This window comes from Sinocyclocheilus grahami, unplaced genomic scaffold, assembly GCF_001515645.1.
Source record: "Sinocyclocheilus grahami isolate Dianchi unplaced genomic scaffold, SAMN03320097.WGS_v1.1 scaffold24.1, whole genome shotgun sequence".
NCBI lineage: Eukaryota > Metazoa > Chordata > Actinopteri > Cypriniformes > Cyprinidae > Sinocyclocheilus > Sinocyclocheilus grahami.
The window spans coordinates 2,530,611-2,544,579 of NW_015505203.1; the positions used below are offsets into that span (position 1 = coordinate 2,530,611).

The following is a 13,969-nucleotide window of genomic DNA, read 5'->3' on the forward strand; positions in this document are numbered from 1 at the left end:
AAATGCCACAATCTGGAGTATTTAAATATGAACAAACTGCTTCATTAGTCAAATGCTTTTAAGAGGTCAACTTCTGCTGTAGGCAGGCATAACATTAAATAATACATGTCAAAATGCCAATCAGGTTTGGGAAGAGCTTCAAAACAACACGGCAGTCATGCCGAGACTCAGATAAGCAAATAGAATCAAAATTTTCTAAACATGAATTATGACTAAACTTCATCCATCTAAACTTCTCAACTGAAGTATAATTTGTCCCAAATGCTTTCTTTGCAAGGCTTGCCAACAAACGTTAAAAGCACATGATTTATATATTTTAAAAAAAACAGCAAACAACTCAGAAATGTTTAGACATAAACAGACCCCGCAAGAGAAACCTTTAAGTATTTGAATGGCTGAGATAAGCTATGTCTTTGAACACTGCTGTACAGCATTTTGAGGCAATTAAAAAAATAATAAAAAATCTAAAAAAAGTTGAAAAAAAGAGAAAACTTTAGAAACAGCAAACAAACTAAAACTGTTCAGAGCATAAACACACACAGCAAGAAACCTTTAAGTCAAAAGTGTATTTGAATGACAGAGATTTAAAAAAAATAATAATAATAATAATAAAACATCTAAATCTAAACATTTAGAATCTTGGGGTAAATAATTTTTTTTTTTTTTAAAGGAAAATCTAAGTTTTATAAAAAACTAAATCTATATGTTTAGGCCTGAGATAACTGGAGGGAGGAAAAGTAGAAACAAAGAACCTACTATTCTGGTTAAAAGTGCACAATTTAAACTGCACTGATGACTTACTTGTGTGCATACTTGCTCCTGACGACGGCGAGTTTACTGTCCGGCGGGCTGATGAGCATATCATGAAGTTTTCTGACCACGCGTGCCAGATCCTCCACACTGTATCCAGAGTGGAACTGCAAGCACTGTGTCTGGAAACAGAAGTGGAACATCAGTCAAAACCTTCACACAAACACTGAAGTGTAATTGTGAAGCCAGATATCTGTGAAGCTCGGAGGAGTCTAATGACTGTTACATAAGGGATGTGAGCCTTTAAGACTCCTGCCAAATATTTCATGATGTGAAAAGAAAATGCCCCTGAGCTGTCAATAATTTGAGGATATGACGGCAACAACATCCGGAGAGAATGTAAATGAATGCGGAAGTGTGTGTGCTGTGTTTTTTTTAAGGTAATTGAACTTCTTCATCTCTGACTTCTCCGTAGAGCCACACAGGACACAAACCAATTACTCACACGTTGGTAAACAAAGTCCAGCTTCACTCTCATTTAGGGATGTAACGATTACCGGTTTGACGATAAATCGTGATAAAATTCCCCACGGTTAGTATTACCGTTTCATATTTTAATTATCATTAAAATCGTATTAGATTACAGCGATTTGAACAACTCACGATAAATGAATACTGTCCAGCATAAAGCACAGTTTTAAGTAGCAGTCTCACGTGCGCACAGCATGCAGAGTAGTTTCGTTTTGAGTGAAAACAGGGCGGAAAAACTGGGAGGTTTTAAAAGAGTGCTAAGGGAATTATACAAATTAATATATGAATGAATGAATTATATGATTCTACCTCTGAAGGTTCTGACTGTCTTCAGAAATGATTCGATGGCATTTTGTTTTCATCTTCGCTCCATGTAATACCTAAAGGAAGTGTTCTTAAATCGCAATACTGCTTTGTCCTCGGCGGTTACGGGAAACAGCTCTAATTCAGATTTTCCATAAGCGCCACCTGCTTTTAGAGAGTGGACTTACAGAGACTTATATTTACATTCAGCCTGTGTGCGGTTTCTGTCTGGCCAAAAACGGACCGAATTTGCATGCTCTGCTGTAAATTTTGACCGGTTGATGAAAACCAGTGTGGATTCTACACATTTGAACAATTCAGATAAGTTATCTAGAATTATTTATGGAGCAGATAAAATACATATAATCATCTATTAATCAATTATCATTTTGACTTACATCTTTTCTTTATTTAAAGGCTTAAATGTGAGGTTTACCTTTTTATGAAACTTTTTCAAAGCTTTATTTGAACATATTTACATTAGATATTTGAACATGCTGTTAAACTGTTGTCATTTAAAATCCGGACATCATTGGTAATGTTATTGTTTTAGTGATTATGCAAACAAAAAAGTCATTTTATTTGTTGTTTGTTGATTTTTAAATATATAACTTGGTGAAGATTTATGTGTCAGTACTTTTTGAACATCTCCAGCACATTTGAACAATACCGTGATAATACTGATAACCATGATAATTTTGGTCACTATAATCGTGATAGGAAATTTTCATGCAGTTACATCCCTACTCTCATTAACCAAAATACCTTTGTCACAGTCTTAAAGGACAAACCAATCCACTACTTAAGAGTGTGAATGCGTGTGTGTGTGTGCAAGGACAGAAATTAACATCCGTAATGAGAAGTTACCAAGCCATCACAGAGCTGTCGTCAGCTTTAGCTCATTTAGTGCTATCAGAAGAGCACAGAATACCCAAATCACAGCACACAGGGATGTAGAACTCACTGTGAAAGTGTCTATGTGTGTATCACCAAGGAATAGTGGCATTTTGTGAAAAAAAAAAGACAGGTATAATTCATGAGCTCTGTGCTTGTGCATACATTTTAAAAGCATAAAGGTAAACACATACCCATCCTCCAAGATCCTTAGTAACCAGAGCGATGAGCAGACAGGCAGAGGCGAGCAAAGATGCTCTCACAGGCACAAACTCCATCTCCAGCAAACTCAGCTCACAAATATAGCGCGCTAGAGTCAGTGTGTCCATACCTGCATTCACACACTGCCGGGAGACGAGAGACGGTTAATCATCACACACACACACCACAATGAGCATCCATACACTGACAAACTGCAGAGAAGTGAAGTAAAATTTTATTCACATACAAAACACACACACACACAGAGAGAGTCCGTAGCAGTGCCAGTACCTTCAGGCCACGCAGAAAAAATATACAAAGCTCATTCAACCTTCCAAGATTCTGCAGTTTTCATTCTCGGCAAATTCAGCGAACAATTACTAAAAGAAGTGCTTCAGTGAGCCATAGCATGAAAGCATTTAAATGTAAACATCTGAAATGTAAAAGTTTACTAGCTTGATTCTTGAATGTTCTATCCTTTGAAGGAATAGTTAATTCAAATGTTCATCCGAACAAAATTATTTTTTAAGAATCTTCAGACAGATCCTTAAAAATAAACAGATCCTTATACATAAACCAATTCATAGTGAGTAGTGACCATTGCTGTTTAGCTCAAAAAAGAATATAAATAAATAAATAAATACAAATTAATTAATAAATAGAAAAAAAATACGCTGTGCTCAAAGGGGTCATATGATGCAATTTCAAGTTTTCCTTTCTCTTTGGGGTGTTACAAGCTGTTCGTGAATAGATAAGATCCCTAAAGTTGCAAAGACTAAAGTCTCAAAACCAAAGAGATATTCTTTATAAAAGTTAAGACTGGTCCACGCCCCCCTAAAACACCTCGTTTAAACACGCCCCCACATGTCTACATCACTGTGTGGGAAGATTTGCATAACACCGCCCAAATGTTCACGCAAAGAAAGAAGGCATAACTTTATTGTTGCTGCCACGGCCGCTGCCATGTTGTGAAGACGCTGTGTGTTTCGTTGCAAAAGCGAAACTACTTTGTTTGGCCTTCCAAACCATTATAATCCGTAATTATGTCCTAACTGGATGCAACAAATGCCTCGTTTATAATAGGTTTTATTGTTTTTGTCTCGTCGCTCCAGCCGGGACACGCCATCACAGTATGGTAAGGGGCGTAACATTGCCGTCACACGCTTGAAGAATTCGGCAATCACAATGCACTGGATAGCTGGCCAATCAGAGCACACCTCGCGTTTCAGACCGATGAGCTTTGTAAAAATTTACGCGTTTCAGAAAGGCGGGAAAATATTATTTTCAGAAAGAAATATATAGAAAAAATTGAAAAGAATTATATTCAGAAAAAAAATTATTTTCAGATTAACATTTATTTTGAGAAAGAAAATAATATACATTATGTGAAAAATAATGTGTTTTTTTTTTTTACCTTAAACCACATTAACACATTTCATTACACCAAATACACAAAATAATGTTCTTTTTAGCAACATCATATGACCCCTTTAACAGCAATGGTCATTATGAACTTTGGAAAAAACCTGCACAAACATTCTTCAAAATTTCTTTTAATATACCCTACCATTATGGAGTTTGGAGTCTGTAAGATTTTTAACGTTTTTGAAAGAAGACTTTTATGCTTAGCAAGGCTGCATTCATTTGATCAAAAATACATTAAAATAGTAAAATTGTGAAATATTATTAGTATTTAAAATAACAGTTTATTGTTTTAAAGTATTTTACAATGTAGTACATTCCAGTGATGCAAAGCTGAATTTTCAGCAGACATTACTCCAGTCTTCAGTGTGACATGATCCTTCAGAAATCATTCTTGTATGTTGATTTGATGCTCAAGAAACATTTCTTATTATCATCAATAATGAAAACAATTAATACTGACTGCACTCAACATTTTTATGGACTTATTATTTTTGTGGAAACCACGATACATTTTTTTCTTAATTCTTGGATGAACCAAGTTATTTGAAACAGAAATCATTTCTGACATGATAAATGCCTTTACTGTCACTTTTGATCAATTTAATGCATACTTGGTGAATAAAAGTATTAATTAAAAAAAAATATGAAGAACAATATGAAGGTGGGAAAAAGTAAATAAACTATCCCTTTATCAATAAACACAGTATGAGTTTGTCTACTGTGCCCCAATCGCTTGAAAAAAAAAAACCTTGTATAAAGTCCCTAGATAAAGCTTTGGCATGAATAAGTGTAAATGATCTGCTTTGTCTGCGTGCTGTAATTGCTTTTTTTTTCTTCTGAAAACTAAGCCACCAATTAAAAAGGATTTTATTTTTATTGTGTTATTCTCTTAATTAATGTTCTTATAATTGAATATAATGGTATTATTTGCCAATGTACACTTAAGAAGCTAATTTCTTTGCAGAAAGAGCAATTAGTAAAACCAGACATTCTGCCAACAAATAAAAACACACACAAAAAGACATTGTTAAATCGCAGAGCTTTAACTAAAGCTCAATTAATTCAGCTGCTGAAAATGAGAATAGATCTGACAGCAGCAAACAGCAACAACCACCAGAGATAGCTGGGTCATACACACACACACACACACACACACAGAGATTCCTCAGGGAATACAGAGGAAACAAAGAGGTCACACCTGACAAACACAAAGACATTCAACGCATGTTACCCAGCATGGTCTTTCTTTCTGACTTTGACAAACACACACACTTGATGTTAATCCTGGTGTGTGTCAGCTGACTCCAAAGGAGTTCCACCTGTCTCCTCAGTGAGGGTATATGCATGTTTTTTCTCTCACCTTGGCATAGCGACGGAGGAAGCGGTATGGAACCGGAATATTGATGTCAAAGTTCAGCGCCTGCAGGATGCTGATTTCCATGGTGATGAGCTGAGAACGCTTGTAGGCATCATCACAAATATATAAGAAATCATCCACGCAAGGTGGAGCTCGCTCCTGTGAGGATACACCAAAGAGATGATGGGTAACAACTGACAAATCGCACAGTACTCACTGTATTGTTAAAGCATGCAATATGTATATTGTGCATAGTATGCAAAAATACAGCACACTATGCAGTTACTGCAACCCACAATGCAAAGTCAACTTGATCTTCTTTGTCTAGTGAGAGGGTTGTGATTTTCAATATCCCTTTTTAGACCTATTTGATCGAACTGGCAAAAGGCATTTTTACACAAAATAGTACAGCAATGCACAAAAAAGAACTAAACTAAAATAAAATAAAAATTAGGGGTCATATGATGCGATTTAAATTTTTCCTTTCTCTTTGAAGTGTTACAAGCTCTTGGTTGCATAAAGATGACTTTGTAAAGTTGCAAAGACTAAAGTCTCAAATCCAAAGAGATATTCTTTATAAAAGTTATAAGTCAACGACGCCTACCTAAAACGGCTCGTTCAAACACGCCCCCACATGTCTACGTCACGATGTGGGAAGATTTGCATAACGCCGCCCAAATGTTCACGCAAGGAAAGAAGGCGTAACTTTTATTCTCGCTGTAGTACTGTTGCTGCCGCCATGTCTAGAGCTGATCCGTGCTGGTCGCTGAGGGAATACATCAACTTCGCGCTGTGGATCGCCGGATCGGCTTTCACGGTGGACGAAGCGAAGTCCAGCCCAGGGTCGTCACATGTGGTTGCCGCAAGCCCGCCGGACGCTCCTTCGTCGAATCCCACAGCTGCGCTGTTCTCAAGCCCGCCAGCCTCCACTCACGCTAGCCCTACGGCCACCGCTCACTCTAGCCCACCATGTGTGACACTGTGTATTTTGTTGTCAAAGCGAAACTACTTTGTTTGGCCTTCCAAAAGAGGACACGACTAGAAATCAGTGGTTAAGTTGTATTTACAACACTGTTCTGGAACAGTTCAACCCAAATATTCATTTGTGTGCAGCACATTTTATGGAGGACTGTTTCCTGAACCTGGAAGAGTAGACTACAATGCCGGCAGTTCTGACTCACAGACCGTAAGTAAGTTTTTTTATATTTAAAGAATTTGCCACTGACGATTCAAACGCGAGTTTTTTGGGCAGTGTAGAGTAGCACTTGTTGTTTGTCATTTCTCCGATCACAAATGCAGATATGGTTTTATGTTTACGCGGCGCAATGCAACAACGCGTAAAAAGACAGTATAAGTCATTATAATCCGTAATTATGTCCCCACTGGATGCAACGAATGCCTCGTTTATAATGGGTTTTAATGTTTTTGTCTCGTCACTCCGGCCGGACAGGGCATCATCACAGTATGGTAAGGGGCGCAACATTTCTGTCACACGCTTTAGGTAATCACAACGTACTGGATAGCTGGCCAATCAGAGCACACCTCACTTTTCAGACCGATGAGCTTTGTAAAAATCAATACCTTGTTAAAAAATTCGATATTCAATACGATAAGTGTGTAAAATCAATTTAAATTATATTTTCAAATATTTAAAAATCAAAATTATATAACCAATTTGTTTCACATTCTTTCTTGGAAAAGAAAGAATCACTACAACTTCTGAAAGTGACCAGCAGTGTTTTAGCATTACTTAAAAAGTAATGTCACAAATCAAAAAAAAAGTGAAACACTTCTCTGTGTGTGTGTGTGCACGCGCTTTGCACGTGTGCGGCAGAACGGAAGAGATGCTGTGCAAGAAGCAGCTTGTGCGCGTGAGTCAGACAGCAAGTCGAGACGGCAAAGAGTTGTTTTCTGCAACTTACTGCACTTAATAACTCTTTTTAACATCAAGCAATTCTCTGCTATATGCATCGAACTAAAACTTTGACCTTTTGCAACGTTTTGATTTAAGTAGCCTATTATTAAAATGATTCAGATATCGCACGTCGTTGCGATATACATATTGCGATATTAACATTTGCGATATTTCGATAGATCGTGCAGCCCTAATATATACAGTGGGGGGAAAAAAGTATTTAGTCAGCCATAATAAAAAAATTATATATATATAAATGATATATGTGCCAATACTGTTTCACATACCTCAAAAAATAAACGGTATAATAATATAATAAATATATATATATATATATATAATACATTATAATATAATAATGCAAAATAATATGCATTAGGTGGTAATTTGTTACATATATGTATTAAAAAAAATCTATATGTCAAGAGTAAAAAAAGCTGAAAAAATATTCTGGATAATAAAATATTATAAATTTTTTATAGGATTTTAAAGAACCTGGATTTAGACTCTGAGTGCACACTTTTAATGAGTAACTACATTTCTATTAGGTTTTGTGTGTGTGTGTGTGTGTGTGTGTGCGAGATAATGACTAAGTCATTGAGTAATTACGACTAAGGCCAGGAAAGTGTGAGTCTAAAGGAATGGCTCTCAGCTATCATGAGAAAGCATATGTCTTACCTCAAACTTAGAAGCAATGAGCATGGCAGTGGAACCAATGAGCTGTAAAGACTCCCGCTTGGCCTGGCTCACAGCCAGATAATGATCCGTCATTTTCACAGCAAGGTACAGAGTCTCATGATTCAGCTCAAAATTCTCCTGCAGAATAAAGAGCAAGAATAAAGCCACATCAGTGCTTAAGCCACCAAAAGCCAACAACATTTTACAAGACTTATCAAAACAGCACATTTGAAACGAGGCCAAACACTGACACTTACCTGGACCTCAACCAGCCAATCCACCAGAATCGCTCTCATATTGCTGTTTAGATTTGGCTGATCAGCCATGTAGTCTTGCAAGACAAACGTTTCCTGCAAATAAAAGAAATACAACACTTCAGCTTGATGTCTGTTCCTCAATTTGTAAGATCATTAATGAACTCACTACTAAACCAACCTCTCTCCTCTTGAGGTAGTCAAAAATATCTTTAGCGTACTCCGCTGTATGTGTAGAGTCACTGAGGTGCTCTGAATCAATGTCAAACTCAGGAGGAATCTGAAAGACAGAAGATAAAGGTTTTTTATGTTTATAAATCTGTAAACAAGAAGAAAAAAAATTTCAAACTCTCGATAACCCCCAAAATATTAAACAATATGCCCAGCGGGAAGAATTTAATGAGTGATCTTTAATTACATTAGCATTCATTTGAATTTACTTTTTCACTTCTGCTTCTACATTTACTGCAATATGTCTGTGGGGTTTCTTTTTGGCAGTAACCAGCTCCAAACTTTTAAACACCTTGGAACAACTGGGTATTTACATTCTCATAAATATTCACATTCATGCCATTTCTGTCATGGTAGAATAATATCCTGATCTTAATAATCATGGCACCAGTGCAGCAGACTTAGGTCTTACCTCTGGAGGCAGTAGGTGTGGAGGAATTGGAGCTTTGGAAGAAGGTTCTTCCAGTTTCTCAATATTGCATTCCACATTCTTCAATTCCTCTAACTTTTCCTCTGAATTGATCACAGATCTGACATAAGAAAAGATAAGCAATCTGCATATTCTGGGCCAATCATCTCAAAGAACTTGCAAAACACCTCAATGTAAGGTAGGGTAAAGATAAAGAGGCAATAAAATATGGCTTACTTTAAGTTGACATCATTCTTAGAAAGTACTGAGACCTTCTTCTGCAGTTTTTTGACAGGATCTTTCTTCTTGATGGGGTTGCTTAGCTCAATCTTGTGCGCCTTTTAACAAAAGTGCATTTTAAGAGTTTTAAAGAGTGGATTTTCACTGAAGAACAATCTGCTGAGATTTTGTTAAAGGGGTCATATGATGCGATTTCAAGTTGTCCTTTCTCTTTGGAGTGTTACAAGCTGATTGTGCATAGATAAGATCCCTGAAGTTGCAAAGACTAAAGTCTCAAAACCAAAGAGATATTCTTTATCAAAGTTAAGACTCTGCCACGCCCCCCTAAAACGGCTCGTTCTAACACGCCCCCACATATCTACCTCACTATGTGGAAATATTAGCATAATGCCGCCCAAATGTGCACGCAAAGAAAGAAGGCGTGGTTTCAAGAGAGAGAGAGAGAGAGAGAGAGAGCGAGCGTGCGAGAGAGCGTGCGATATGGGAAGCGAAACAACCCAAATGTGGGACGAAACGGCGCGGTATTCAAGTGTTCGCGCCGCGTTGACCTGTCATAGGCGCGGCTCAATGGACTGAGCGACCGACTCGACAGCGCAGAGAGGACGTGTTTACTAGCGCCACCGAGCTGACAGCGCGGCGCGGATCAGTTACAAAAGCGCAGCTTACATGTAGTAATATGAAAGATAATAAGCAAAAGAAATGTAATAACTCATTATGTTATGTGCAGGAAAAAAACACGAACTTCTGCGGAGAGTAATGTTCGCACAGTAGGTGGCGGTAATGCACCTTAACGTTGGATTCCACCTGCCTTAAAACATGAAGAAGAAGAAGAGTAATGTTCGCGCTGCGCTTTTGTAACTGATCCGCGCCACATTTGGGTTGTTTGGCTTCCCATAGTGCGAGAGAGCGAGCGCGAGAGAGAGCGACACATCACAGTGGAGTCAGCTATCTTAACCGTGGCTTGTGTACTGCAAACACATATTCATCACTGTGTCTGTCACGCGACTCTGTTCCTCTTTCGGGCTCTGTCTTTACATTTAATTTGAAAGATGAAGCTCGCGATTATGGTAAGGGGCGTTACATTTCCGACGAGTGCTTGCGGTGTTCAGCCAATCACAATGCACTGGGTCAGCTGGCCAATCAGAGCAGACTGCGATTGTCGGAAGGAGGGACTTTGTAGAAAACGAAGCGTTTGAGAGAGGCAGGGCATAGAGGACTTACAATAATGTAAAATAATGTGTTTTTTGAACATTAAAGCATGTCAACATACACAAAATAATGATCTTTAAAAAAAAGCATCATATGACCCCTTTAAGACGAGCATGAGTCACAACAAATCAATCAAATTGGTTTGATCTGAGATTCAGAGAGAATGAATAGAAGGTGTTAGACAACGGCGAATAGAGCCATCATAATTTGCATATGAGAGCACCTCACCTGGAAACCAGACACACCAAATGAGTGCCCATCTGAGTTAATAAAAGGTGAGATCTCCTGCTTTTGTGTAGAGTCTGTAATTTACTGCTTGTGCATGAATGGGATTTTTTATGAGCTCATGCCGATTTACATCATTCAAGCAAACTCCTGGTGTTAGTGGGGTTACAAGATAGACGCTTAACACTTACTGGTTTGACATCATCAGAATCAAACCGAGGGGCCAAAAAACACCAAGAGACAGCCTAGTCAGGCAACACGAAAGCAATAAAACTGTGGTGCATGTACACAAAACCATGTATGAAGAAAAAGTGAAATAGCAACCTTACATTAGTGATGTCCACAAAAGCAGTTCTTTTCTTAGGGGCCCCTTGGGGAGAAGATGATGAGCGCTTGGTCTGAGGGCCATCCTGCTTAAACACATCAATACAATATTGATCAGATCAACATCAATCAAATCAACAAAGCTCTAATTCATTTTCATATCTGATCTAATCTCATTGTATAACCTGGTTCTCCAGTCCTTTGGGGTTAAGTTTGGGGATTTTACTGGTGGTTCGCTTCTTTCCTCTTGAAAAAGGCATCTTGTAGTTGTTCTGATCCTTCACAGTTATAGCCTCTTTCAAATGTGAAGTACACAAAGAATGAATGAAAAACTAAAGATCACTATGCACCAGTGCACACTTTTTCTCTCTCTCTCACACACACACACACACACAGACACAGACACAGACACAGACAGACAGACAGACAGACAGACAGACAGACAGACAGACAGACAGACAGACAGACAGACAGACAGACAGACAGACAGACAGCACACACACACACACACACACACACACACACAGACAGACAGACAGCTCTACGAGGTTACTAAACTTTCAAACAAAGCTTGGTATAGAAATTGTTTTGACCGCAGGAAGCATCAAGTCCGCCGTTAACCAACAACATGCCCGCGACTGTTTCGTTTTTAATTTTGCGACAAATATATATATCATAACGGCACAAAAACGATCTCACCTTTTCACCATACGCTGAACAACCTCAATTAAAGCAGGGAAATATTTTGAAAGAGAATATGTGCAAACATCCAAGAAAAGTACACTGAAAAGCTATCCAGACTGACACCGCTCTACGGTCTGCGTGCGTCCAAAACTAAACGCAGCGATTTGATTGGCCGACTGTACTTCGCTGTAGACCAATGAGCGTCGAGCTAGGATGCCGTTGCTAAGGGGCGGGACAATAGAATTTTCAAAAACACCCTAGCAACCAATAGGAATAGAGCTCGCCTTCCTCTGACTTTTGAGTAAGCGGACGTTGAGAGAAATGTGCTTAATGACACCAACTGAGGTTCTGTTTATTAGATAAAATAATTGTAATAATATTACGTAACTGCTTCGCTTATTGTGAACATTATTTATATTATTGTCTTCACAATGAAGCCACACCTCCCAGCCACCCACACGCACACTCACGCAGTGCATGTCTGTCACAGGAAATCAGCTTTGTCTGCAAACTGCCTGTGGCCCCATCACTCACATACTCAGGTCCATCAAGACGAACTTGTTTGACTGATATCCCTCAACAAGGTATGGAGAAAAATATATGTTTTTTACAAGTGTATGAAGAGGTGAATTTATTTAGTTAATTATCATCACTTATATATATTTTTTTCTTTTTGCAGAATTTATTTTTACTTATTTATTTAATTATATATATATATATATATATATATATGTATGTATATATGTATATATTTATTTATTTTTTACTTCAATTATATTTTCCCTTCTTGCTTTTGCCCTCTTGTTTGTCACCAATAGAAAGTTATTTATGTGCAAGATGGATTCAGTTGTATCTCAGTGCTATAAAATATGGGGATGAAAATCATATTTTCAGGCATTTTAAATCCATGTTATGTAACATTTGATATTAGGTTCCATCTATTACTAGTAAGATGTCTTTCATACTCTTAGCAGCAATTTTTTTTTCTTTGTTCTACAACCAATAAGTGCTCTTAAAGTGTATCGTACATGCTTTTACTTCTCAATATCTTTTAGCAATACCAGGAAATACGATGAATCCCACCTTCTACAGCTTTTATTTAATGGGGCATTTGACGTCAAAGAGCATTGCACTTCCTTGAACCAGTTCGATCACACATTTTATTAATGCCTAGAAAATTTCTCCTTTGAGTGTTTCATCTTTCCTTTGAAAATTTTGATATTAGGTTCCATCTATTACTAGTAAAGATGTCTTTCATACTCTTAGCAGCAATTTTTTTTTCTTTGTTCTACAACCAATAAGTGCTCTTAAAGTGTATCGTACATGCTTTTACTTCTCAATATCTTTTAGCAATACCAGGAAATACGATGAATCCCACCTTCTACAGCTTTTATTTAATGGGGCATTTGACGTCAAAGAGCATTGCACTTCCTTGAACCAGTTCGATCACACATTTTATTAATGCCTAGAAAATTTCTCCTTTGAGTGTTTCATCTTTCCTTTGAAAATGTCAAAGTATTATAACACATAAACAATAGATTAGAAAACCAAAGACTTTTCAAGGTGATGTCCTCCACAACACCGCCCAGGAGACCTTTTATTTCCAATTCTCTTTAAATGTACTCAAAATCTAACTTGAACCGACGGCAGCTAACAGGTTATGCATGTGTTGTAGTGTTCATTGCCAAATTAAATAAATATGTGGGTGCTGCCGCTGACTCAAAGTGCTTTACAAGTGTTAGTGTGAGGTGATGTTTATCAGAGCTTAAACAGACATCCTCTCACAAGCCTCTTTTCTGTTTCTCTTCACACTCATAAGGCAACCTTTGTTTCGTTGGGTTGCCTTATGATCTAGAACAATGATCTTTCATATCAGTCTTAATTATTAAGAGAAAGTCTGCAGAAAACATGTAAACTGAAACATCTACCCTCATACATTCATACTTTCCTGTCAGTCACATGACCTAGTTCCTGTAAGAGCAATTCTTTGATCACATGCGGTTTTCAGTTCTTTTTCTGCTTATTTAAGACTCGCTTTTCTTTCGTTGGTCTTGGATTAATTTAGTCGGTCACTTATCAGTGTTTAGAATTTAAATGTACTTTACTTTGCTCCATTCCTGAACTCTAATATCACCATTATCAAATGTTCAGCTCTCAGGATGTACTAGTCAAACACTTTACAGGTTAATGTTATCTATGGATAAAATAAGGTGTTTATGGGGTGCGACCATACACACCATCACAGATTGTTTTTCAAAAAACAGGGCTTCTTTTGTCCTCAGTGATAATTGAATAATATCATGTACCTCAAGAGGATTGCTCAATCATGCCCTTGAAGA

At 37.6% G+C, this 13,969-nt stretch overlaps 1 protein-coding gene across 1 annotated transcript in view; it reads right to left on the bottom strand.

Moving 5' to 3' along the window:
- The window catches only part of LOC107562798 (G2/mitotic-specific cyclin-B3-like), a 13,843-nt gene extending 2,068 nt beyond the window's left edge, over window positions 1-11,775 (bottom strand). The window contains exons 1-11 of the mRNA XM_016247524.1: window positions 11,646-11,775; window positions 11,132-11,241; window positions 10,952-11,032; window positions 9,186-9,286; window positions 8,952-9,069; window positions 8,490-8,588; window positions 8,312-8,404; window positions 8,055-8,192; window positions 5,465-5,620; window positions 2,673-2,822; window positions 802-932 (exon numbers count right to left, since the gene is read on the bottom strand). Coding sequence (XP_016103010.1) covers window positions 802-932; window positions 2,673-2,822; window positions 5,465-5,620; window positions 8,055-8,192; window positions 8,312-8,404; window positions 8,490-8,588; window positions 8,952-9,069; window positions 9,186-9,286; window positions 10,952-11,032; window positions 11,132-11,206 — 1,142 coding nt within the window. The 5' untranslated portion in view covers window positions 11,207-11,241; window positions 11,646-11,775. The remainder of the gene's footprint in view (window positions 1-801; window positions 933-2,672; window positions 2,823-5,464; window positions 5,621-8,054; window positions 8,193-8,311; window positions 8,405-8,489; window positions 8,589-8,951; window positions 9,070-9,185; window positions 9,287-10,951; window positions 11,033-11,131; window positions 11,242-11,645) is intronic.
- Between the last annotated feature and the right edge of the window lie 2,194 nt (window positions 11,776-13,969).